General features: G+C 41.0%; 1 protein-coding gene across 2 annotated transcripts; it reads left to right on the forward strand.

Moving 5' to 3' along the window:
* Positions 1–6,917: 6,917 nt before the first annotated feature.
* DDX43 (DEAD-box helicase 43) lies at positions 6,918–25,043 on the forward strand. Of its 2 annotated transcripts, none has more exons than XM_032338366.1 (17): positions 6,918–7,271; positions 9,287–9,342; positions 11,133–11,262; positions 12,307–12,438; positions 13,764–13,845; positions 14,907–15,063; positions 15,510–15,628; positions 16,049–16,159; positions 16,545–16,686; positions 17,857–17,957; positions 19,371–19,458; positions 20,878–21,005; positions 21,207–21,316; positions 22,047–22,185; positions 23,141–23,228; positions 23,821–23,976; positions 24,784–25,043. In XM_032338366.1, the coding sequence occupies exons 1-16, from the start codon at positions 7,025–7,027 to the stop codon at positions 23,935–23,937; spliced, it is 1,947 nt and encodes a 648-aa protein (XP_032194257.1). In that variant the 5' UTR covers positions 6,918–7,024; the 3' UTR covers positions 23,938–23,976; positions 24,784–25,043. The 2 variants fall into 2 exon arrangements, with proteins under 2 accessions (XP_032194257.1, XP_032194258.1); XM_032338367.1 differs by having other exon boundaries at positions 16,055–16,159.
* Positions 25,044–26,655: the final 1,612 nt, after the last annotated feature.

Consider the following 26,655-nt stretch of genomic DNA (forward strand, 5'->3'; position numbering starts at 1 on the left):
ATGCAGAGGGTGGCACCGATTTCTCCCCTTCCATCTAACTTCGCTAAATCTTCAGGACCCGGAGGATTGCGATTTCTCCATACAGAGTGGTAGGAACTCGGTCTCGAGAAAGCTCCCGAGCCCATGCGTTAAGGCAAACTGCACTCCCCACCCAGGCCGGTGCCTTGACTTATCCCCACCCTGCCCTTGCACTCGGATTCGCCCCGCCGCCCCGGGCCTGCAGCTGTCCCTCCCATTCTCAGGCGGCTCACGGAGGAGGAGTTGCCTAATTCTGCAGAGGATAATGGATTAAACCTTTTCCTTCTAAAGCGGTCGGAAGATGGAGATCCTGCCCCTGTCCTTGGGGTCCAGAATTCGTACTTGCAGGAGCTCGGTCCATTACTAGAAGTGTGGAATTTGGTGCCTGGGCGGGGCGCCCCGCGAGCTGGGGGCACGGAGTGCTTTGGCGGGAGCTGGCTGAGCGATAGTACCAGAGGCTGCCGGAGGAGAGGGAGCGCGCATAAGGAGGCCTGGTAGGGGGGACCCCATCCAAGCACTCACCAAAGATCTCTTGACGCCTGCTCTGGGGGTAGGTCAAACACCGCCGGCGTTGCAGGTGCTTCTCTGGAAACCCGTCGGGAGAAATGCGCAGATCGACGCGTCCTGGGCCTTACGGGTAAATCCTTCCTCTCCTCCCAAGGAGGAGCGAGGCGGCGGTCAAGTCCGGGAGGAAGCTGTAAGCCACAACCCGCGGGAAACCGCGAAGCCCTGGGTGCGGCCCGGCGGGTTCGGGTGCTGTAGGCTAGGGTGGTGCTCTCGAGCAGCCCAGTCCGCAGCCCAGGGCTGCAGGCGAGATCCCGGCGTGCCCAAGTGGCCAGGATTCGCCTCGGGTCAGGCGGTGCCGGGAGGCGTCCCGGAGGGCAGCTCAGCGCGCTCTCCAGCCGAGAGGGACGGCCCTGGGGGCCCCAACGCTGGAGGCGAGGACTCGCGCGAGCGGCCAGAGACCGTGCTCCAGACGGCTGGGGCTGCTTTCGAACTGCTGGTTTCCCCTCTGCCCACAGGCGCCAGAGGAGCGCAGCACCTTCCGCGTAAAGCAGCGTGACGCAGACAAGGCTCACAGCTTGTTTGGGACCTCCGAAGGCACAGGGTTGGAAAGAACGGTTCGATCTGCCTTTGATTGCTCAGATAGGCGGGAATTCATGGAGAACGGGGACCGTCTTCTTTCCCCAGCTGGTTCTAGCACGTAGTACTGCACCTGGCACAAATGTTTACGGAAGGGATAGAGAGCTGGGGGTTTCAGCTCCGGCGTTGCCACTCACTGGATTTCTGATTCTGAGCTGCTTATCTAACTTCTTTGTTCTTCAATTTCCTCATTTGGAAATGGGAACCTATAAAAATAGTAGGACTTGTAGGATTGCTCAAGAGATTAAATTAATTTAATGCATGCGAGGAGCTCAGGACAATTTCTGGCTCATAGTGTTTTCCAATTTCAATTAGCATTATACTCCATGATTACCAGCACGTTTCCACTGTCTACAACGTTCTGCTATCAACAATAACTAGTTGCTCTGAATTCAGGAAACTGCTTTACTCACACACCCCCCTTTTAAAAATCTCTTTCTACACTCCCTCCTCCACCACTACTAACTAGCTGTGTGTGACCTTGGGCAAGATGTCTAACCTCTCAGGTCCTCATTTTTCATCTGTACAACCGGGATGATAATAATAGTACCCTGATCCTAGAATAGTTCCTAGATCCTAGAATAGTACCTTGTGTTTAAATGAATTAATGTATATAAAGCTCTTAATTGTGCTAAGGAAGTGGAAAACACTGAATAATAAATATCAGCTGTTACTATCTGCACATATAAAAATTGTTTTCTTTTTTTCCTTCTTTAAAAGATTTTATTTATTTATTTATTTGACAGAGGGAGACAGCCAGGGAGGGAACACAAACGGGGGAGTGGGAGTGAGAGAAGTAGACCTCCTGCTGAGTAGCCTGCGTTTTGGGGGGGGGGGGTGCACAGGCAGGGCTCCATCCCAGGACCCTGGGATCCCGACCTGAGCTAAAGGCAGATGCTTAATGACTGGGCCACCCAGGCACCCCCAATAAACTTGTTTTCATGTTATAAATATTTCCATTAAGAAAGAACTTCAGGGGGCATCCCCCAAGTTTTGCATCTTTTAAAAGGCAGTGCTGTTAGAATATATAGATCAATGTTCATACAATTTGAGGGTAAAGAGAACCAGATCATGGGATCGAATTCTGTCACAGTAAACAAACAATGATAGCTTTTTGCTGAATTAGAATTAAAGCTTTTGATGAAAAAAAAAAAAAAACCTCCCCTATGCCTTGCCCTCCCAAATGTGAAATAAAAAGACAAATTATAAACAGAGAACATGCAGTATATAATTAAGAAATGCATGTTTAACAACATGGGGAAGTGCCTGTTTTATAAAATTTAAGGGTAAAAGACTACAAAACAACACATGGGTCCTTAGGGGCAAAGTGCAGCAGGATATGACTGGCTTTGGCATCACATCCACTCGGGTTCCCAAGCACAGTGGCTCCTTGACCTCAGTTTCTTCCTCTGTGAAATGGGCCACCCACACCACTTCACCAGAGTTTTCTAAGAATTCAATGAGAAGACGACCCTGGCTGGTTTAAGTGTCCTACATAAGATAATGCTACTCTCCCTCACTCAGCTGAAAGTTAAACCCTACAGGGTCTATTTTCCAAAATTAGGGTTCCCACTGAATTCACACTTTGGTCTGTGCCTAAACTCAAGTTGAATTTGCTCATCCAGCTCCTTCCAGAGCCAAGGGAGCTGCTGTTCGCTGCCTTCTTGAGAGATGGTGGTTCCCTGCCGGGTGGAGAGGGGACCCTGAGACTTCCTCAGAGGAACGGATCAGGCCTCTAAGCCCCTCCCCGCAGCCTATGCAGCGGGGCTCACCGTAACCCCGCGATTGGGCAGTCAAGAAGCCACCGCAGGTTGGGGACCTGGGCGTGGCCTCCAAGCGTCGCACTGCCCGGAAGGGGCGCCAAAGAGAGCGGGCCACCGAGCGCCTTCCCCGCTTCCCACCCAGGAGCTCCGGCGACCGCCCGCCACCGCGGGCCGCGGAGAAAGGTGCGAGCTCGCTTTCTGATGCTGAGCGGGTGGAGAGGAAAATAGAGCTGCGGACTGGGGCAGGTTTAGCTTCGGTCTCCCGAGCGGGAGAAGTCACCCTCTCTGCCCCAGACCCCTCCCGGAGGTCAAGGTGTGAGCGAGTGGAACCTTCAGTCTAAAGAAAGAACAAGCCAGCTCCTGGGGTCCTCAGGTCAAACTCGCACTTGAATTCCGCCTTTTATCTTTATCCGTGCCTGGAGGGGAAAAGTAGACAGCTGACCCCACCTGAAATCCCCACAATCATCCTCATTTTCTGCTTGATTAGAGAATGTTCTTCCAGGTCCTAGTTGGGATATAGAGTAAAAGGTTTCACTCCCCACCTCCATCGCAAAGGGCTTAGTAGCACAGATTTTGTGGGGACAGGGGATTCGTTTTGCTCTAATTTAGGAATAATTTAAAATACAGAAAAGTACCTGTAATTACCATTTTAGATACGTCTTTCCTCAGCACCTTCTCACCAAGTGAGAAAAGAGAATATTGGAATGTTATTATTTATTGGTCAAGTGCCCAAGGGGCAAAAATTAGCTTATCAAATTAAAAACAAAACTAAAATGAAAAACTTGACACAAAATTCCTCTTTTCAAAAATGGACTATTTTCATAAAGCAGTTTTAGGTTCATAGCAAAGCTGATCTGTAAGTCCACAGATTTTCCCCTCTCCCCCAACACCCAATATACATACTTCCTCATCATCAACATCCGCCAGCAGCATACTGGTACATTTGTTACTATGATGAACCCACATGGACATACCACTACCACTCAAGTCCACAGTTTACCTTAGGGTTCACTCCTGGTGTTAGGGTAATTTTGATCTCATACAATGAGTTAGGAAGTATTCCTTCTGCTTCTATCTTCTTCATATTTGGTAGAATTCACCTTTATGTGGCAGGATAAAGGGAAGGAAGTCCTTCAGAAAGTAGAACAATTCTGGGGGTGCCTGGCTGGCTCAATCCATAGAGCATGCGACTCTTCATCTAGGAATCAGAAGTTCAAGCCCCACATCGCATGTAGAGATAATTAAAAAAAACAAACAAACAAAAAACCAAAAACCAATGAACAAAGAAAATAGAACAATACTGAAAATTTAAAACTTCTGCTCTGTGAAAGACATTGTTAAGAAAGTGAAAAGAAAAGGGGTGCCTGCTCGGCTCAGTTGCCTTCTGCCTTTGGCTCAGGTCATGATCCCAGGGTCTTGGGATCAAGCCCCCTTTTGGGCTCCTTGTTCAGTGGGGAGCCTGTTTCTCTCTCTGCCACTTCCCTTGCTGTGTGTCCTCTCCCCGTCTCTTTCTCAAATAAATAAATAAATAAAATCTTTAAAAAAAAAAAATAGGAAGGAAGGAAAAAAAAAAGAGTGAAAAGACAAGCCACAGACCCAAAGTGCTTAGAGGGAAATTTATAGCCTTGAATGCATATATTAAAAAAGAAGAAAAATCTAAAATCAATCATCTGAGTTCCCATCTTAGGAAACTGGAAGAACAGAGGAGCACATTAAATACACAATAAGCAGAAGAAAAGAAATATAAAATTAGAGTAGATATCAGGGCCACCTGGGTGGCTCAGTTGGTTAAGCATCTTCCTTCCGCTCAGGTCATGATCCCAGGATTCTGGGATCTAGCCCTGAGTCAGGCTCTGCTTGGGGGTGGGGGGAGTCTGCTTCTCCTTCTCCCTCTGCCCACTGCACCTCCCACCCCACTCCTGCTTTCTCTCTCTCATAAATAAATAATAAAATCCTAAAAAAAAATTAGGGTAGATATCGATTGAATAAAATTGAAAACAGGAAATCAGTAGAGAAAATGGATCAAATCAAAAGCAGTTTCTTTGAAAAGAGCAATAAAACCATAAACTTCTAGCCAGGCCAACAAAGAAAAAAAGAGACAAGACATAAATTACTAATATCAAAAATGAAAAAGGGGACATCACTACATATCCCATGGACTTTAAAAAAATAATGAAGGAGAATTATGAACAACTCTATGTCCACAGATTTGACAATTTAGATGAAACGGATCAATTCCTTGAAAGGCACCATCTGCCCAAACTCATAAGAAGAAATCAGTTGAATAGGAAAGACAAAAAGAAATTAAATCAACGCTTAACTTTACAAAACAGAAAGCAGCAGGCTCAGATATATTCACTGGTGTTTTCTACAAAACATTTAAAGAAGAAAATATACCATATTTTAGCATAGTTTAAAATAGAAAAATTTAGATACATAAAATTCCATCCAAGAAAAGACTGGTTAAAGAAGTGGTAGCAGGGGTGTTTGCAAAGTTCTATTTTTTTTGACCTGGGTCATGGTTACACAGGATCCACTTCATGATAATGATTTCTTTAAATTTTATTTATTTTAGTAACCCCAACCCAATGTGGGGCTCAAACTTATGACCCCAAGATTGAGTTGCACTCTCCCCCAACTGAGCCAACCAGGTTCCCCTTACTGCATAGTTATTTATTAAGTTATATCTTTGTTCTATGTACTTTCTGTATGTATAATATATTTCACGATAAAAGTAGCTAAAATTAATACATCTATGTTTAGGAATACTGTGAAATACTACACAATCAATAAAAGAATAGGGTAAACCAAAGAGAAGAAAGAGAAGGAAGAGGTGGAGGAGGAAGAAGAGGAGGAGGAAGGGGATGAAAATATACACATTTTCTACAATTTCCTCCAGAAAATAGATGATAAAGGAAAACTTCCTAACTAATTAACCCTGTACCAAAACCAAAGACTTTGTAAAACTACAGACCTCTTTCTCATGGACCTAGATGCAAAAATCCTCAACAGAATATTAGGATTAGATTAGATTGGATTAAACTAGACTAGATTAGATTAGAAATCTAATTCAACAAAATCCCTCTCTAAAGGTCATTAATACTATCCATTTCGTATTAAAGATTAGATAATGATATTAAATATGAGACACATTTATGCTTTTATCTATTTTCTGGGTGCTTTAGTAGCACTGTAATCCTATTTCTCCAGAGATGTTACAGTAAGAGTTACAGTTAATCCCATGTGAGTTAACCTATTCAACCTGTATGGAGCAGGTTTAGTTAACGGTTTTCCTTTTTTTCATTCCCCAGCACAACATATTAGATAACTACTTTGATAGGTGAGTGAACTGAGATTTGTTTAGATAATTCAGAGATCCTAATCAAAGAAGGGGCACTCCTAGCTGACTTACAAGCACTGAAATATTATGTTCAGCCACAGAGCCACCGTGCAATGATGGAGTCTTCAAGCATTTATTAAATTTATTTCGTTAGCTCTAATACTACAGCAACTATTCAGGTCAAGTGTTGTGTGCAGTGTTGAAGCACCATTTTTATCCCAGGGGTTTTTAAGCTGTGAGTCATTTTATTTTGTGGATTACAACCAACATTTTAAAAATGAATATAGGGTTAAGTATATCAAGTGCTACTCTGATAGCAATAGCAAATGCTGTTTTGTCATCCTTCTGTTTCAAATTTATGTATGTACTGGGTCATGTTGCAAAAGGGACTGATGTTTATGAGTCACTGAGATGGGTACTTGGAGTGGGAGTTCAGCAGGGCAAAGCAAAAAGGGAGACCCGGGAGTCCCACGCCTGAAAAGGAACACGAAGCCGGCGCAATGACACGTTCAAGGAGCGCTCACACGTTAAAGAGAGTGGATTGGTCAAACCTTCAGAGTCCCGCCCACGACGTCTCCTGCACCAATGGATGTGCGGCCAGGGCGGGGAGGGGCGGGGAAGGGGCGGGGCGAGCCGCGAGCGGGCTCCTTAAGTAGCGGCTGCGTGGCTGCACTAGTAGAAAAGTCTACGACGGCACGGTGGAGTGGTGTAGAGCCAGACGGGAGCGACGTCGGACGCGCCGGATCTTCCTCACGGAACCATGTCAAGGCAAGAAGGAGGCGCTAACGCCTCCTCGTGGGTCGTTGCCTCCCGGCGAAGCTCGGCAGTGTTCCGTGCTCCGGAAAGGAGGCCGGCGGAGGACCCGAGTCCGAGAGGTTCGGAGGCCCGTAGGGGCGGCAGAGGTGGCGGCTTGAAGAACTCCGGCCTCCAGCAACCTGTGACCGCGGGCCTCCGAGAACCGCCGCTTTGCTTTGGATTGAAGAACGTGTGGGTGGGCGCTGTGATCGGTGAGTGAAAGAGGATGGGTGTGCCGGACAGGGCCGGGGGCGGAGCCTGGGCAGGGAGTCCATGCCCCACTCTCCTCGCCTGCGATCCGCCGCCACTTAATGAATTCAGGACTTGACCTGGGTTATTCATAATACCTTAGGATGCTGTACTTAGTCATTTAATGCACATTTGATATTTCGTGGAGACGATATTTAGGTAGAACAAACAGATGTATGAAATCTTTGGGATGAAAGGTCAAGTCTTTTCACAGTTTACCCCCAAATGAACAACAAAGCAGTCCTGAGTACAGTCTGTTCCTTTGGGCACCATTTAGAGCCATTGAACAAGGTTTAGGATATTATGGGGTTGTTCAGACCATTGGCCATATCTTGCACTTAGTTTCTTTTGTTGAATATGATTTATCTGCTGAAAAACAGGATCTTTTTTCTTAGTACATCTTGAGTCTTCCAAATTTACCTTTGAGAAACATTTAGAAACAATAGGAATAGAGATTTGCCCCCATTTGTGACCATTAAGACTGAAGATAAATTCAAACATTTTCCCTTTTAGGTATGGGAGCTAATACTTTGTTTACTCTCTTTTAAACCTGGTTTAAAAACAATAACCACGTTTTTTTAGGCTGCTATTAAATAGAGCATTAGGAGATTGATTGCTAGACCAGCTAGAGATCAGTGTTCCTTCAAGAAGGCTCAGGCTCAAAGATCTGACAAGTGATGCCCTTTAAGTGAAAGCCACTAGGTTTGCGCTAAAAATCACTCAACACTTATTGAGCTCCTGTGACAGTGCTAGACGGCACCTGCTTAATGTTGGTCTGGAACTACTTTTTTTTTCCTTAGTATAGTTTTTTAAAAATTAAGCTTGATTTTATAGTTACAGTGTGCGGTACAGTACTGTTAACTGTAAGAACAATGTTGGGTGACAGAGCTGTAGAATGTTTTCATGTTGCATGACTGAAACTACCCATTAAACAACTAACTCCTTATTTCCCCCTTTTCCCATCCCTGGAAAATACCATTCTGTTTTGTTTCTTTATTGTACTACATTAGATACCTCCAAGAAGATCATGCTCTATGTGTTTTTTGTGATTGGCTTATTTCATTTAGCATAACTGTCCTCAAGTTTTATTCATGTTACAAATGATAGAATTTCCTTTTTTAAGGCCTAAATCTTCTCTAGCATGTATATACTATGTTTCTTCATCCAGCCATCTGTTGGTAGACATTTAGCTTGGCTCCACCTCATGACTATTGTGAATAATGCTGTAATGAACATGGGACTCTAGATAGCTCTTTGAGATAGTGGTTTTGTTTCCTTTGGATATAGATCCATAAATGGAATTGCTAAATCTATGGTAGTTATATCTTTAGTTTTGGAGGGGACCCTGCATGCTTGCACCAATTTATATTCCCACCAAGAGTGCACAAGTCTTCCCTTTTCTGCACATTCTCACCAACACTTATCGCTTATATTTTTTAAGATTATTCATTTATTTGAGAGTGAGAGAGCAGAACGAGCGTGCATGAGTGGGGGGAAGGAGCAGAGGGAGAAGCAGATTCTCCACTGAGTAGGGAGCCAGACAAAGGGGGCTTCATCCCAGGACCCTGAGATCATGATCTGTGCTGAAGGCAGCCACTTAACCCACTGAGCCACCTAGATAACCCTCTTGTGTTTTTCTTTCTTCCCTTCTTCCTTCCCTCCCCCATTCCTTCCTTCCTTCCTTTCTTTTATTTCTTCCTTTCCCTTTTTTAAGATTTTATTTATTTATTGGAGAGAGAGAGAGACAGAGATAGCGAGAGTGGGAAGCAGGTTCACTGCTGAGCAGGGAGCACAATGCGGGGCTTCATCCCAGGACCCTGGGATTAAGACCTAAGCCGAAGGCAGCCGTTTAATCAACTGAGCCACCCAGGTGCCCCACTCCTTTCTTGTATTTTCGATAGCTATTCTAATAGGTATGAAGTGATACCCAATTGTGATTTTGATTATAACTTTTAAAAAATTTTATTTTTAAAAATAGGTCGTGGGGGGTCAAAAATAAAAGACATCCAAAGTACAACAAACACGAAAATACAGGTAAGTGGTCTGAGATCTTAAATCCTCAAAGAGTGTAGTTGTTTTCTAACTCTAATTTTTGTTTAGCTATTAACATAACTGTAGTAATTTAGTAGCAATGTAGTAATTTCACATACTGTGGTCCATTCCAGGTCCAGGTTTTGTGACTCCTGGAGGAAAAATCTTTACAGATAATCTCCACTGACAAATGAGATCGCTGAGGGAATATTCATTATGCACTTCCTGGCTCTCATGTCTCAAACACTGACCCACCCCTGTGTTCCCAGTCTCAGCAGCAACATCATTCACCCAGTCCCCAAGCCGGGAATCTCCGATTACTTCCTGTTCCTTATCCTGTAACCAGTGCTTTCTATTTCCTGTGCTTCTCAAGGAGAATCCCATCATTTAGGTTGTTCTCCCCAACGGTTCACCCTGCTTCCAGTCTTACCCCCTTTAACCATCCTCTGCCATGACCAGGACAATAATTGTGTTCATAATTTTTCTTTTCATGCATAAAAACTTTTTCTGATATCTCAGGGTCTTAAGAAGTCCAGACTTCTTAGCATGGTCCACTTGATCTAGCTCCTTTTCCTTCACTCCCTCCTCGAACTCTCTCTTGAGTGTCACCAGCTGGACTCCTGCCACACTTTCTCCTATCTTAGCTGTTAGAACTCCTGCTCATAAGGGAGGTCTAAGACCTTCTGCATCCCCATTCTAGGTAGGTCTCTTTCCCATCTTCTCAGCATCAGTTTCAGCCTCATTGAAGAACTTCCACAGAGTTGTCTGTAAACAGTGCCAATGGCAAGCTCTGAATCACCAGTCAGACAGCATTTGGTGCAGCAGTTTCTAGTTACTATTGAATCAGTGTGGGTATCTGAGATTGATGTACACTGAAAGATGTGACTTGTAGATCTTATCCTCCAAATGTCATCTTAGCCTTGTAGTAAGTTGGTTCCATTACCATATACGTGGTGAAAGTAGGGCATTCCCTCAAGTCCAAGAGTTCCTGTAAGCTCAGGAACTGACAGTTCAGTCAGCTGGTATTTATATACCACAAAGCAAATCCCTACAGTTGAGCAAGATTTGCTAAATTACTATTTGATAGTTAAGAGGACAGATTAACACCTTAATCTTCTAAAACTGGTTGCTGAATTTATTCTCTAGTGGTCACAGTAGCTTTTATTTACTTTTTTAAAAGATTTATTTACTTGAGAAAAAGTGAGCGGGAAGGAAAGAAAATCTGAAGCAGACTCTACACTGAGCATAGAGACCAATGTGGGACTCACTCCCACTGTGCTGGGATCATGACCTGAGCTGAAACCGAGAGTCAGATGTTTTAACTGACTGAGCCACCCATGCACCCCTGTCACAGTAGTTTTTAAATTTAGATTGTCCTGCTCCTTTTCATCCAAACAGGGGATGAATCTCAGGATAAATTTGTTGACTGTAGAATGCCCTCAAAAATTAGAAATTAAGGGGCACCTGGGTGGCTCAGTCATTGGGTGTCTGCCTTCGACTTGGGTCATGATCCGAGGGTCCTGGGATCGAGCCCCGCATGGCGGGGGCTCCCTACTCAGTGAGGAGCCTGCTTCTCCCTCTCCCACTCTTCCTGCTTGTTGTGTCCCCTCTCTTGTTGTATCTCTGTCAAATAAATAAATAAAATCTTCTTTAAAAATTAGAAATTAAGATACTGACTGATAGCAATACTATATTTCCTTTAAATTTTTATACTGTTTGTAGCTGAGTGATTTTTGGATGTGGGGGGCATGGTAAGAGGACTTCAGTCTCACCTATTTTTCTGCTGCATCTAGATAATAAAAGGTCATTCAGAAGAAGCAGAGGTCAGAATCTTTGGCGACAAGGTGATGCAGGTGAAGGCCAAAACAGTGATAGATAATCTTGTTAAAAAACAAGAAAATTACAGTTCAAAGCTCAGAACTGGTAAGTAATTTTTGCTTACTATATACAGCCTTATAAAATTTAAAAAATTGCATTCAGTGTTATAAGGCATTATAGTTGAGGCTTCTCTTGACAGCAAAGCTTCAGATTGCCATCATTAAATCTTATCTGCTAGGGACTTTTTTTTCTTTGAAATCCCAGAATACTGTTTTCCTCAAATTAAGACACTTAATCTCTGTGGTTAAGCCTAGCAGTTTTACTTTTAGCCACAGATAGGTGAAAACAAAAATAACCTTTTAATACATTCACTCTTAATGGTAGAAGAAGGATTATTCTGACCTTCTGATTCTATGGTCTCTTCCTCTCTGGAACCTGACTGATTTTGGAAAAGTATCTAGTTATTTGGTATTTAAAGAATCTCTAGGGTGGGCGCCTGGGTGGCTCAGTGGGTTAAGAATCTCTAGGGTACCTGGCTGGCTCAGTCAGTATAACATGCGATTCTTGATCCTCGGGTCACGAGTTCAAGCCCTAGGCTGGGTATAGAGTTTACTTAAGAAAAATCTCAGATTTTGTTAAAAACAAAACAAAAACAAAAATTCAGACCTGCTTGGACTAGAGAAAAAGCCATTATTGAGCCATTTCCAGAAGCAACGTGAAAGTAAAAAGAACTGCATCTTAAGGTTCAGAGGGCAGCGTTGCCTCATATAGTGTTTCTTGGGAAGGGAACTTTAGGAAAGCCTTTAAAACTCTTCATCTGTTAACCTGGGGGGACATCTGGCTCACAGGATTCTTATAAGCTTAACATGATTTATCAGCAAACACTAGGCTCTCCTAATTTTCCTTCTCTTCAATAAATGTATTTTCCTCATTTATCCTTATAATCTGGTATTATCCTCATAAATATCCTCATAAATATGGTAACTGACAAACCATGACTACTACTGTCATAGCATTGGAGTACTAAAACCCACATTTTATATTTTAAGCATTATTGTCTTGTTTTTAAACAAAATAGTAAAGTGGTTTGGGGGAATTTGTACAATTAGGATTTGTTTTGAAACTAATTCGATAAAAATATTTTAACAGATGTTGTTGCATTCCAACCTTCTGTTGGAAGAGATGTAAAGACAGATAGTAATGTTACAGAGAATCAGCCATTGATTGATTGGGATCAGATTCGAGAAGATGCTTTGAAATGGGGGAGAAAAAAATGGGAAGGTTAGTGCTATATCCGAACATTTACATGTGGTATTGATGTATCACTTGAGCTGTTGCTTTTTTTTTTAGCCTCATGAGGTTTTTATTCTCTAAAATGTCTTATTTCTAGTAATGAAATTAATACAAAAAATGATAATAAAGTATTAAGTGCTACAAATAGTCTCTAGGGCAAGATTTTTTTCTGTGTTGTCTATGCCGTAATCTGTGCTCTAAGTGGGAAATTAAAATATTATACTTAACATTTTGTCTTATTTGAGGTAACTCACAGAAGGAGTTTAATAATAAATGGAAAGAAAATGGGGCATAAGGGGAAAATGAAGGCGATAAACATGCCAACCATAAGTGGTTTAACATTGTTGCCTACGGTTGAATAAAAATTGATCCTGGAGTGTCCTGGTTGACAGCGGCAAAATAAAAAGGGAAAACCGTTTAATAAAGAAAGAAACATAGTTCTTGAGATTTGGGTTTGTTCATTTGCTTTAGTTTTAAATGAAAGTCTCACCTGGAATTATATACAGAGTGTTATGTTTCATGTTATAGGCACTAAATTTCAGGGTAAATTCAGGTAACAATTCTGGCTATCAGAGTGAGGCGGCAACACAACCTTTATTAAAAATTTAAAAGCTAATGGACTGATAGTGACCAATATTAACAATGACTAATTCAGGGGTTGGTCTATCTGCATGTTGTTACCAGTGCCACCTGGACAGGATATGTGGTGGGGAGATATGGAGTAGGGAGGCCAGAGAAAGGATTTAGATTCGGAGGAAGTTTGCAAGGCATATAAGAAAACAAAAAGTAGCCTCAGAAAGTGGAAAAAGAAATACTCTATTCCTACACAGAAATGGGACAGACCATCAAAAGAAAAGAAAAAAAAATCAGTCTACTGTGTTTTAGAGAAGATGAATCAATTGGGATGATTGCCTTGTAAGCCATACTTCCTTTCTTTTTTTTTTTTAACTATGAAAAATGTTTATTTGTTATAAAACAAGTAATTTCATCCCAACTTAAGAATAATAAAAATTGTACCAATACATACAGCTTTCTTTTTAATGATGGGTTTTTTAAAAATTCTTTATCTATTTTTTTCTTTTATATTAAACTTAATTATTAAAATTCTTTCTTGGGTAAAAAATGTGATCAAAAGGTAAACTAAAACAGATTTCAGAGACTAGCATAAGCCTGACTGGCAAAGAACAGATATCTAAAATTGTAAGGGTGAATTTAATAAGTATTTTCGTTTGATTTCTGTTACTTTGAATACGTTTCAATGAAATGTAAATTCTGATAATTTGTTGAAGGTTTAACTTTAATCCTTGTCCCAGATCTACCGCCAATTAAGAAAAACTTTTATGTGGAGTCAGAAACAACAAGTTCAATGTCCCAGGTGCAAATAGACACTTGGAGGTGGGTGCTTTTATTGCCTTAAGTATTTGCATAGTTGCTACCCATTAGGGAAACCTTTAAAGTGATTACATTTGAAGGCTACACCTCTGGTGTTAACATGAACTGGATTGCATCCTACATGATATTTTAGAGCATTACTCTTCAATAAACCTTTCTGCAAAGATGGAAAAAGGGCTATATTTGTGTCTGATAGAGCAGTCATTATCTATATAGCTATTGAATACTTAAAATATGACTAGTATAATGGAGGAACTGAGTTTTCCATTTGAAATTTTAAAAGACTCGTTTGGTTAGTGCCTGCTGTATTGGACAACACTTTTAGAGAATTATTTCTACAGCTGTTGAAAATGAGTTGATTCAATGCATTTCTTATTCTTCAGTACTTACTATCTGGAATTAAAGGTCCTGACAGCAACATTTTTTTTTTTTCTCTCAAAGTCTGTTGTAAAACTAAGTATGGTATAGCAGAAAGAAGAGTTATTCTAGCTCAGACTTTGGATAAGTAACTAATGATCACCTGTCAAAGGAGAATGATTGCCATTTAGCAGAATTGTTGAGGACAAGGTTCCATACATATTTTTGTGTCTGCAAAGTCTGATTTGAATCATGAAGTATGTGATTTTCAGGCTCTATTCCTATTTCCATGAAATTTCACTGGCCCCTTCATAAAATGGAATTTTTTCCCCTTTTTTTTAAAAGATTTTATTTATTTGACAGAGCATGAGTAGGCAGACTGGCAGGCAGAGGGAGAGGGAGAAGTAGGCTCTCCACTGAGCAGGGAGCCCGACGTGGTGCTCGATCTCAGGACACTGGGATCATGACCTGAGCTAAAGGCAGACGCTTAACAACTGAGCCACTCAGGCACTCCTTTTTCCCCTTTCTGTTAACTATTCTGATTAGAAAAAGATGTGTTCACTTCTATTTCTTTGTGGTTACATCTTACTGTAACTTTACAGTTGCAGTTGAATTTCTAGATACAATGAACTAATGCTGGCAAAAATTTCTGGCTTAGGGAATAAAGTGACTAAAGCCGCTAAGATTTGTTCTATTTTTCCTTAAAGGAAAGAAAATTATAATATAATGTGTGATGACCTGAAAGAAGGTGAGAAGCGTCATATACCCAATCCTACCTGTAAGTTTGAGGATGCTTTTCAGTGTTTTCCTGAGGTTATGGAAAACATTAAAAAGGCAGGCTTTCAAAAGCCAACACCGATCCAGGTATGCTTTTTTTCCCTTTCTTTCTTTAATTCCAATATTTTGCTTACAGTTCCCCCTACCAAACAATATCTGATTAATTGTTTAAAGATTTTTTTTTTTTTTTGAGAGAGAGAGAGTACAAGTATGGGGGTGGGGAGGGAGGAGGGGGAAGCCGACTTCCCATTGAGCAGGAAACCCACTGTGGGGCTCCATCCCAGGACCCTAGGATTATGACCAGAGCCCAATGTAGACCCTTCACGGAGCCATGCGGGCACCACAATATCTGATTATTAGATGTTAAATCAACAGGGAGTAACTATCCCTTCTGAGCATTCCCCTGAAGCCCCCCTGTACCACCAGTGCCTAGCACTTAAAAATGTTTATTGAAAGAAGTTTGGGCCTAGGAGAGGAGGGGCATGTGACTAGAAGATGTACTTTTAATTTTAATGGTGATCTTTCTTTTTTAGTCACAGTCATGGCCGATAGTTCTACAGGGCATAGATCTTATAGGAGTAGCCCAAACTGGAACAGGGAAGACGTTGTCCTACCTAATGCCCGGATTTATACACTTGGACTCACAGCCTGTGTAAGAATTTCTGCAACGGGGTTCTCTTTATGGGGGGTTAGCAGATATGGATACCAAAAATGCAAGTTTCTTTTTGTCTGTTGCATTGGTCAAAAAGTAATGCCAAGCCTCAGGGAAATGCACTTGTACTGTGGTGGTGAGGGTATAAATTGTCAAAACATTTTTAGAAAGCCATAGGTAGTCTTAATAGTGAAATACTAATGTTTAAATTATCATTTGCAATTGTGTGAGACAATGTTGACCATGCTAAATGAAAAGACTGGTATCTGAACCCTTGGGAGTTTTTTAGTGTGCTGTTCTTCAATATTTTTACATGTTTTGTAAATGTGTGTGACATCCATTGCTACAAATTCTGAAAGCACTGAACAAATATACTATGTACCTGAATCAGGTACTTTAACAGTTATTTTCTCTCCAAAGAATTAGAGGAGAAAGGAATGGACCAGGCATGTTAGTCCTTACACCTACCCGCGAGTTAGCACTTCAAGTAGAATCTGAATGTTCTAAGTATTCATACAAAGGCCTTAAAAGGTAAGTCATCTTTGTCCCTTCTTGCATCCGCATTTTAATAAATCCTAGTTTTATACATTCTCCCTATTATTTTTCACACATGTAGAGAATCTGAATGGCTTAGCATGGGTCAGGCATTGCCCCAGTCCAAATCAATGGTAGCCCGGGCAGTGAGGTCAAGTAACAGTGATGCAAATGTCGCTCTTGAGGACACATCCTTGTGGGCTGATGGGTATGGATGGTTTTAGAATGGGGCTAATACTACCCAGAAGGTATCTGATACTCTTTCTGACTTACATACTTTTTACTGTGTTATTTTATACCCAAAATGCTTTGGTTAGTTGGGATTTTGCTTTGTGATAGGACATTCCTTACCTGAACATGAACCTTTTTTTTTTTTTTTAAGTGTTTGTATATATGGCGGTGGAGATAGAAATGGACAAATACAAGATCTGAAAAAAGGAGTAGACATTATTATTGCAACTCCTGGAAGACTGAATGATCTACAAATGAATAACTTTGTTAACCTCAGAAGTATAACCTACTTGGTAATGATGGAGGGTTTGGGATACTGGGAGGAGGAACTGAACTCTTATTAAATTCTTTTTTTTTTTTTTTTAAGATTTTATTTATTTATTTATTTGTCAGAGAGATTGAGAGCATGCACACAAGCAGAGGCAGAGAGAGAAGTGGGCTCCCTGCCAAGCAAGGAGCCTGATGTGGGACTTGATCCTAGGACACTGGAATCATGTCCTGAGCCAAAGGCAGTGACTTGACCGACCGAGCCACCCAGGCATACCCCCACCTTTTTTTTTTTTTTTTTTAAGATTTTTAAGTAATCTCTACACCAAATCTGGTGTTCAAACTTACAATCCTGAGATCAAGGGACACTAGGTCTACTAACTGAGCCAGCTGGGTGCACAGAACTGAACTCTTATTAAAACAGTTCTTTAGAATGGTTGTCCATTTTATAATGGTTTCAAATCCTAGGGATAGTTTCCATTCCATCTAGTATATTAAAATAAGGATTTTGAGAATTCTATTTTAGTTTTTTTTTAATAAATGTTGGAGAATTTAGAGTTGTATAAAAGAAAATTAAAATCCACGTGGATTTTTTTTTTTAAGATTTATTTTATTTTATTTATTTTTTTTTTTTAAAGATTTTATTTATTTATTTGACAGAGAGATCACAAGTGGGCGGAGAGTCAGGCAGAGAGAGAGAGAGAAGCAGGCTCCCGCTGAGCAAAGAGCCCGATGCGGGGCTCGATCCCAGGACACTGAGATCATGACCTGAGCCGAAGGCAGCGGCTTAATCCACTGAGCCACCCAGGCGCCCCTAAGATTTATTTTAGAGAACACATGCACGTGGGGTGGGAGGGGATGGTGGGTGTGGCGCAGAGGAAGAGGATCTCAAGCAGACTCCTGCACTGAGCCTAGAGCCCATTGTGGGGCTCAGTCCCCAAATTCCAAGGTCAGGCATCCCTCCATGTGGATATTTAAGACATTTACAGTTTTTCTTAGATCTAGAAACTGTTAGCCAACTTAAAGAATCAAGTCAGTCTATTACAACTGTAGATCACTTACTTTGTCGTGAAGAAACTAAAACAGTGGCTTAAGTAATAGGGGAAATGAGAGAACAGTTCCCTTACCATGGTATTCTGTTCATAAAGAGAGCATATTTCCCATATCTAAGGTAGCCGCTGTTGATTTTGATGCAGGTACTAGATGAGGCCGACAAGATGCTAGATATGGGATTTGAACCTCAGATAATGAAGATTTTATTAGATGTGCGCCCAGACAGGCAGACTATTATGACAAGGTAGGTGTATGCCTAACTGCTAGTCTGTAAAATAGAAATTGGTGGCCTGAACCCTATTCTTTTGGATTTCCACAGAGGATTTTAGAGCATTGTTTGAAGGTGTCTTGAGATCCTCAGGTAAAAGACTTGTCATCACTTAGGAATAGCAACTCAGTGTAACTGCGGAACAATGACTGGGTTTCCTAAGTTACAGAGAGACTTTTTTTTTTTTTTTTGGAGCGGACATTTTTTTTTTAAGATTTTATTTATTTATTTGACAGAGACCACAGGTAGGCAGAGAGGCTGGCAGAGAGAGAGAGAGAGGGAAGCAGGCTCCCTGCTGAGCAGAGAGCCCAATGTGGGACTCGATCCTAGGACTCTGAGATCATGACCTGAGCCGAAGGCAGCGGCTTAACCCACTGAGCCACCCAGGCGCCCCATGGAGCGGACATTTTTAAAAAAAGATTTATTTGACAGAAAAAGTGAGAGAGCATAAGCAGGGGGAGCCTCAGAGAGTGAGGGAGAAGCAGGCTCCCAGGGAGCCCGATGTGGGGCTCAAATCCAAGACTGGGATCATGACCTGAGCGGAAGGCAGATACTTAACTACTGAGCCACCAGGCGCCCCACAGAGATTTCTATAAAAACCTAAGAGGGGGGGCCTCTCCTTGGAGAGGAGATTTTATATCATAGTGGTGGTCTCAAATTTGAATGATCACCTGTCCTTAGAGATAAACCTTTGATTTCCCAGTAACTTTTTTGCGCAATATAAAACTGAGAAACAATGATTGTCATTTAAACACAGACTGATCTATAGACTATTATCTCCTGGGCTTATATGACCTATGTGCCATTAACATAAAAAAGAATAGTATATAATTCGAAAATACATTAAATTTTCTCACTTGTTTTCTTTTTAATACCACCCTCATTTGTTTTTTGCTAATATTCCCATTATTGTAATTACTGTGAAAGTACAAAAGATGATTGCTTTCATAATATATGGATGAAGAAACATTTGAAGTTATATGTCCTTTCATCAGTACACTTCATATGCCTTTATTTTGCATATGCATTTGGTTTTTTGCCTGTTGACAATGAATGCTAACAAAATACTAGGGGTTTTTTTTCTGTTTTTCTTTAATGAAGGCCAAGAAAAAACTAATCTATGAATTCATTTTAGATTATTAGAATTTAGGTTAGAAATTAAGGTGTAGGTCTCCTTTACCTTATAAACCTTATTTAAAGGTTTCATGTAGTAGCTTAGTTACAGTTGAGCTATTCTTTGTGAACTATACATTGTCTGTAAAGTCTCCCTTATTTAAAAGTACTCAGGGTGTCTTTCATGAGTAATCTGGCTCATAGCATCCTTGGAAAAACTTAGTAATATTTGACTTATAATACAATTTTAACATTTATATCTTGTTTTATTTCCAGTGCAACATGGCCATATGCTGTCCGTCGCCTTGCACAGTCTTATTTGAAAGAGCCAATGATTGTATATGTTGGTACTTTGGATCTAGTGGTAAGCTTGTTTATTACTATTATAAAAATATTTGTTATGAAAATTTTAGTTACTTTGTGTTTTGGCGTATCTCCTCTGCCCGCTCCCTAATTATAGAGACCCTAGATACATATGATTTTATTCATAAATAATTCAGTATACATCTAAGACTAACTTTTAACATCTCAAGTTTAAAATTTTAATAATCCCTTAGTACCATCAAATATCCGTTTCTTATTCTTATTTTCCTGATACCTCATTTTTGTTAATCCTGTTAAAATCAGGTTCTAAACAAGGTCAATGTAGGTGTGTGTATGTAAGTCTGGTGTTGTCTTTTGGTAAAGTCATGATGGATCATTGGGTTCAGATGTCAGTAATTATACGATTCATGAAGGTCTCTGGTATGTATCCCCTCCATTATAAAGTTATCTGGACTTTCACTTAATTGAGATCCGCACTTTCAATTAATCATTATTTTTTTTTTTTAAGTGTATTTATTTGACAGAGACACAGCGAGAGCGGGAATACAAGCAGGAGGAATGGAAGAGGGAGAAGCAGGCTCCACGCCGAGCAGGGAGCGGGATGCTGGGCTCGATTCTGAGACCCTGGGATCATGACCCCAGACAAAGGCAGACACCTAACTGACTGAGCCACCCAGGCTCCCCTCAGTTAATCGTTATTGAAAAAAATGACCTTTTACTTAATCACCAGTAATAGTGAAAGATCATTGCCAAGATTCACTTCATCAGATTCCATGAAAAGTGAGGCCGGAGATGTCATTCTTTACTTTCATTAAATGCTACTAAAACCTATTTTAGGGGTGCCTGGGTGGCTCAGTTGTTGGGTGTCTGCCTTTGGCTGGGGTCCTTATCCCAGGGTCCTGCGATCAAGCCTCACATCAGGCTCCCTGCTTGGCAGAAGGCCTGCTTCTCCCTCTCCCACTCCCCCTGCTTGTGTTCCCTCTCTCACTGTGTGTCTCTTTATCAAATAAATCTTTAAAAAGAAATAATAAAAATAAAACCTGTCTTACTTCTGGGTTAAAAAATTGTATCAATGATATTTTGAAATTTTGCATTAAGTTGTCAAAATCCTGAGTGGGAATTCTTGTGTCCTAAGCTAATCATCTTCCTTTATTGTAAGGACTGTACCCAAATTCATGATGAAAGTTTGGCCTTACTCCATGGTTCTTTTCCAACAATAGTAAGCAATTACTTTAAACACACTACCAAGCATTCACGTTTCCAGCTCAACTTGGGTGAATGAGCAAGAAGCAAAAGGCTGAGCTACAAGTCTGAGTAGGTACAGGTCATTTTGCAAGGACCTGCCTCTTCTTGTTAGCAGTTTATTAAAACTTAACCAGGGGTAGAAATAGACGTATTCTGAGCCAGTGTATAGGGTTTGCCCATCAGTTTTGACGTACTGTGATCTTTATTCCTTTAGGCAGTAAGTACCGTGAAACAAAACATAATTGTCACCACGGAAGAAGAGAAACGCTCTCATATCCAAACTTTTCTAGAAAGCATGTCTCCCAAAGACAAAGTCATAGTGTTTGTCAGCAGAAAAGCTGTGTAGGTATTTTTCTTTTACATCCTTAAATCATCCAGTTGATTTGTTTAGCATTAGCTCTCTTTGCATATTAATTTCAAAAGGGGGATTGCATGCATTCTAGTATGTTAATTCAGTCTTTTACTAATACAAGTAAAACTAGTGAGTTTTCTGGTGGCATCAGAAGAAGCACTTCAGATTGCTGACTTCGTCTTTTGCTTCAGGGCTGACCACCTGTCAAGCGACCTGATTCTGCGACAGGTATCAGTGGAATCCCTTCACGGTAACAGGGAGCAGAGTGACCGAGAAAGGGCATTAGAAAACTTCAAAACAGGTACATTTATGCAAGTTGTTACTTGTGGCTGCTGAAGGGTGCAAGGCCTGGGCATGGCTGAATGACAGCACCTTTCCATGGAGCCCATTTGTAAGATCTGTCCTCAGCTTGCAGAGCCCAAAATACACTGGTAAGAGCTCTGAATAGAAATCAGATCTTCAGAACCATACAAATTCAAAGAGCAAATATTTCAACCTGGATATCAAGGTAATAATTTGCGATGGTGTTATTTTCGTTAATTTCCCTGCAAGGCATAGATCTCTGTCATGTGGTTCAGGTGATTCAGGGGTTGGTTGCTGAACCATGGGGTGTTCTGTGTTGTAATTCGCCAGCAGTTCATTTATTTTTTTTTTAAGATTTTATTTATTTATTGGACAGAGAAATAGACCACACAGGTAGGCAGAGCAGCAGGCAGAGGGAGAGGGAGAAGCAGGCTCCCTCCTTAGCAGAGAACCCCATGCAGGGCTCGATCTCAGGACCCTGAGATCATGACCTGAACCGAAGGCAGAGGCTTAACCCACCGAGCCACCCAGGTTCCCCATAATTCGCCAGCAGTTTAAAAGAAAGTCTATAAATGCCCCTTTCTCATTTTCACTCTCTGAAGTGTTTTAATACTGAAAATAACTGCTCACCTAATTAGATATTAGGGGAAGATTATAATTTTCTGCTATGTCTTGGGTTGGTTTACACCAGCATGTATATTCATGTATATTTTGGTTTTATTCTTTAGGTAAAGTAAGAATATTGATTGCCACAGACTTGGCATCTCGGGGGCTCGACGTCCTTGACATCACACACGTCTATAACTATGATTTCCCCCGGAACATCGAAGAATATGTGCACAGAGTAGGGCGCACTGGAAGGGCAGGGTAAGTCCGCACAGTCTTCCTGTGAAAGGAGCCAACTTTGGGGTGCCTGGGTGGCTCAGTGGTTTAAACCTCTGCCTTCAGCTTAGGTCATGATCTCAGGGTCCTGGGATCGAGACCTGCATTGGGCTCTCTGCTTGGTGGGGAACCTGCCTCCCCCTCTCTCTCTGCCTGCTTCTCTGCCTATTTGTTATCTCTCTCTCTGACAAATAAATAAACAAAATCTTTTAAAAAAAAAAAAAAAGAAGGAAAAGAAAAGAAAGAAAGAAGCCAACTGTCATTATGCCCTTCACAGGCTATTCTTAGCCACAAAATGGCTTTTCTATTGCCTGTGAATTGTCTGGGCCACCTGCTGTGCTACTTTATCCCTGTCTTAACTGGCCTGTTTCCGAGTCAGCCAGACCCTTTGATTAGCTGCAGCTGTTTCTTATTCCAGTCTCTGCTTTCTATCTGTAGTGTCACACTGAGCTATACCCAGTTGTTCCTCTACTGTCCCCTATAAGAAGACCTTTCTTGCCACTGAGAGCACTACTATTAAATCCCCTGCAAGCACGCTGTATAAACAGCTCCAGATTATTGAGTTCTAAATCGGTGTTTGAGTGATGCTAACTTTCAATATATAATACATATTTGGGCTTATGAAAAAGTTGCAGTTTTGCTATTTTTAGTGTTTTGCTAACTGAACCATGAGTATACATCAAAAATCAAATTACGCGGCACCCAGGTGGCTCAGTGGGTTAAGCCTCTGCCTTCAGCTCAGGTCATGATCTCAGGGTCCTGGGATCGAGCCCCACATCGGGCTCTCTGCTCAGCGGGGAGCCTGCCTCCCCCTCTCTCTCTCTGCCTGTCTCTCTGCCTACTTGTGATCTCTCTTTTTCTCTGTCAAATGGATAAATAAAATCTTAAAAAAAAAAATCAAATTACATGAGTTCCTTCCCCCCACCCCACCCTTTTATAGGAGGACGGGGATATCTATTACTCTCCTCACTAGAAACGACTGGAGGGTTGCTGGCGAGTTAATTAATATTCTGGAAAGAGCACAACAGGTGAGATTATACAACTTAGAACTCTACCTTGTATCACTTTTCTAATGTTCAGATAATCTCATTGATTCCAAGTATGGGCTTACTGCGTGCCAGGGTAAACAGATGTTACATGTGTTATGAGGGCCATAACATGGCAAAGACAAGGAGCTGTAATCCAGAATTAGGGAGCCTAATCTAATGGGAGTAAGCAGCAGTGGGAATCATAGTGCGGAAGAAGCCAGTGGAGTGGAGGTTGGGAGAATTGTTGTACAAGAATGGGATACAGATTCCAGCAGGGGAACATATTCAGGCCCAACGGACAGAATGCCCCAGAACATGGCACCAGTTAACGCCTGTTCAAGGCCCTGAGAAGCAACTGAGGGGCCATATGAGCAGGAAGTGGTAGCACCAGGGAAGGTGAAGATCAGTCTGGTTTTCTAGCTGCAAGACAGATTTCAGAGCCTAGCGTGCAAAGAGACACGATTCATCGTTGGAAAGACGTCATGGAACTGGGGAGATTTTGTAACTGAGATGATTTGAAAGTATTTTAGCATATTGTAGAAAAGCTGTTAACAGAAAGAAAAATCTCCTAATAACACATTTAATGTTTCAGAGTATCCCAGAGGATCTTGTGGCAATGGCTAAGAGGTATGAGGCGAATAAACTGAAAAAAGAAATGGAGAAAAAAATGGGGAAACCCCAAGGAAAACCCCAAAAGTTTTATTATTAATGTCCTTGTTGAAAAGTGGTACCAGCCTACTGCGAAGAGGTAAATAACACTTCAAATTTTAGACTTTCAAATGCCTGCTTTCCTTAACTACATTGTTGCTGTGTTTACTGAAATCAGCATTATGTCTAAGAGTCATTTACATAAAGTATTCAGGGTAATTCTTTACCTGTTACCTAAATTCCAGTTAATTTTTTTTTTCTTTTAAAGATTTTACTTATTAGAGAGAGAGAGAGTGCACAAGCAGGAGGCAGGGGAAGAGGGAGAAGCAGACTCCCCACCAAGCAGGGAGCCCAACGAAGGGTTTGATCCCAGGACCCTGAGATCATGACCTGAGCTGAAGGCAGAGGCTTAACCTACTGAGCCATGCAGGTGTCCCCAGTATGAATTCAGGAGTGGGCAAACATGCCATGTTCATGGCAGCTTTACTCATAATAGCCAAAAGGTGAAGGCAACTCAGGCATGAGTGGATGGGTAAACAGGTTGGCCTGTCAAGGGGAATTCTGACCTGAGACACAGCATAGGTGAACCTTAATGAACTACACTTGAATGAAATAAGTCAAGGACAAATACAGTGTAATTCCACTTACATGAGAGATCTAGAGTTACCAATTCACAGAAGCTGAATGGTTTTCAGGAGCCAGTGTAAGGGGGAATATGGAGAGATGTTTAATGGGTAGAGATTTTCAGTCTTTCAAGATGAAAAAAATTCTGGAGGTTATGGAACAGCGAATATACAGCACACCAAACTATATATTTAAATGGTCAGGGTGGCAAATTTTTATGTGAATTTTATCAGTTTAAAATTCAAAGGCTTGGGAACAGCAATTTACATTTTTTCTTTTTCAGATCTCAAGATATGTGGAAGTGTGAGAAACATGCTGGCACTATGAAGAAATAAGTGATTCTTAATAGTGTTTAAAAATGTAGAATTTGATATTTTATACTTTCTTTAATAAAATCAGAAGTACTTAAACGAGTTAAATTTTTTTCATGGATATTAAGCAATGTAGCATTGAACTTTTTCACTTTTTACTGTCCTTATTTAAAAATGTAAATTTTATCTCCTGTAATGTTGCTGTATTAAGGTCGGTCTTTAAAGAGTTAAAAGCCTGTTCAGATGTCATGGCAGTGAAAGATACTGTTAAAAATAAATGTTTTTCTATGATAAAAAGGTAAAAGGATCTGTCTTTTTGAATAGCCTTTTAATTTTGTTTGGTAATAGTATCTTATTTGGGAGTACTTTTCTTAAGGGATTATGTTTCACCTACTTCTAAATGAAAAAAAGGATTTCATGAGACCAAAATATGCAATAGTTTTTTTCTTAAGTTTCAGCCCATAGGCTAAAATAAATCCTAGGAAAATATTTCATTTTCATGAAACTTCTTTGACTAATCACATTCTCCAACTTCAGGTTTTTTTTAGTTAAGGTTTTATTTATTTATTTGTCAGAGAGAGCAAGCAAGGGGAGCAGCAGGCAGAGAAAGAAGCAGGCTCCCCACTGCGCAAGGAGACTGATACAAGACTCGATCCCAGGACCCCAGGCTCATGACCTGAGCCGAAGGCAGACACTTTATCAATTGAGCCACCCAGGTATCCCCAGTTTTTTTTTTTTTTAATTAACATAAAATATTTGTTTCAGGAGTACACGTCTGTGGTTCATCAGGCTTACACATTTCACAGCACTCACCATAGCACATACCCACCCCAATGTCCATAACCCAGCGGCCCCATCCTACCTAACCCTCTCCCCTCCAGCAACCCTTAGTTTGTTTCTTGATATTAAGTTTCTTATGGTTTGTCTCCCTCTCTGGTTTCATCCTGTTTCATTTTTCCCTCCCTTCCCTTATGATCCTCTGTCTTGTTTCTCAGATTCCTTCTATCAGTGAGATCATATGATGATTATCTTTCTCTGTTTAACTTGTTTCGTTTAACATAATAGCTTCTAGTTCCATCTACGTTATTGCAAAAGGCAAGATTTCAGTTTTTCATGGCTACATAGTATTCCACTGTGTGTGTGTGTGTGTGTGTGTGTGTGTGTGTGTGTGTGTAATATAGGTACACCACATCTTTATCCATGTATCTGTTGATGGACATCTAGGTTCTTTCCATAGTTTGACTTCTCCAGCTTCAGTTTTGAGTTGTTTTCTGTTCTATATATGATAGTTACTTGTGTTAACACTTAGTGTTTATTATAGGTATTTATATTTGTATATGATTAGCTAGGGCTTCACCTCATCTTACACAATAATAGTTTCCTAGCAAAGGGATAGGAAGATTAATAAGAACAGAAGGGAAATAAAAGTAAAAATAGAAATGAGTCAAAATGGAGTTCAGTGAAAACCAACAGCTGATTCTTAAAGCTGACCTGTGAAGGAAGTTTCTAGTACCTCTGAGTGGGGAGGAGGGTACAGCTCTCCCTGTTCTGGCTATCTTTATAGAGATCAAGAGGCATAAAATTTTAAGGGCACTGTATAATACTATTTCAATAAATATAAATTTACCAGCTTGACTATATTTTCCTAAGTTAACCCGAAATAACCCAAGTAGTTAAGCTGAATAGACAGAAGAAACATGAATGGTAATCAAGGGCCTTCAACAAGAGGGTTAAATCTTGTGCAGAATGTTAAAAAGGATGAGTCTTCAACTAATTCTATACAACTAACATAATTGGTACCAAAACTGAAAAATTGCATTATCTCAAGCCATTCTCCTGGTACG

This window comes from Mustela erminea, chromosome 4 (genome assembly GCF_009829155.1).
Source record: "Mustela erminea isolate mMusErm1 chromosome 4, mMusErm1.Pri, whole genome shotgun sequence".
NCBI lineage: Eukaryota > Metazoa > Chordata > Mammalia > Carnivora > Mustelidae > Mustela > Mustela erminea.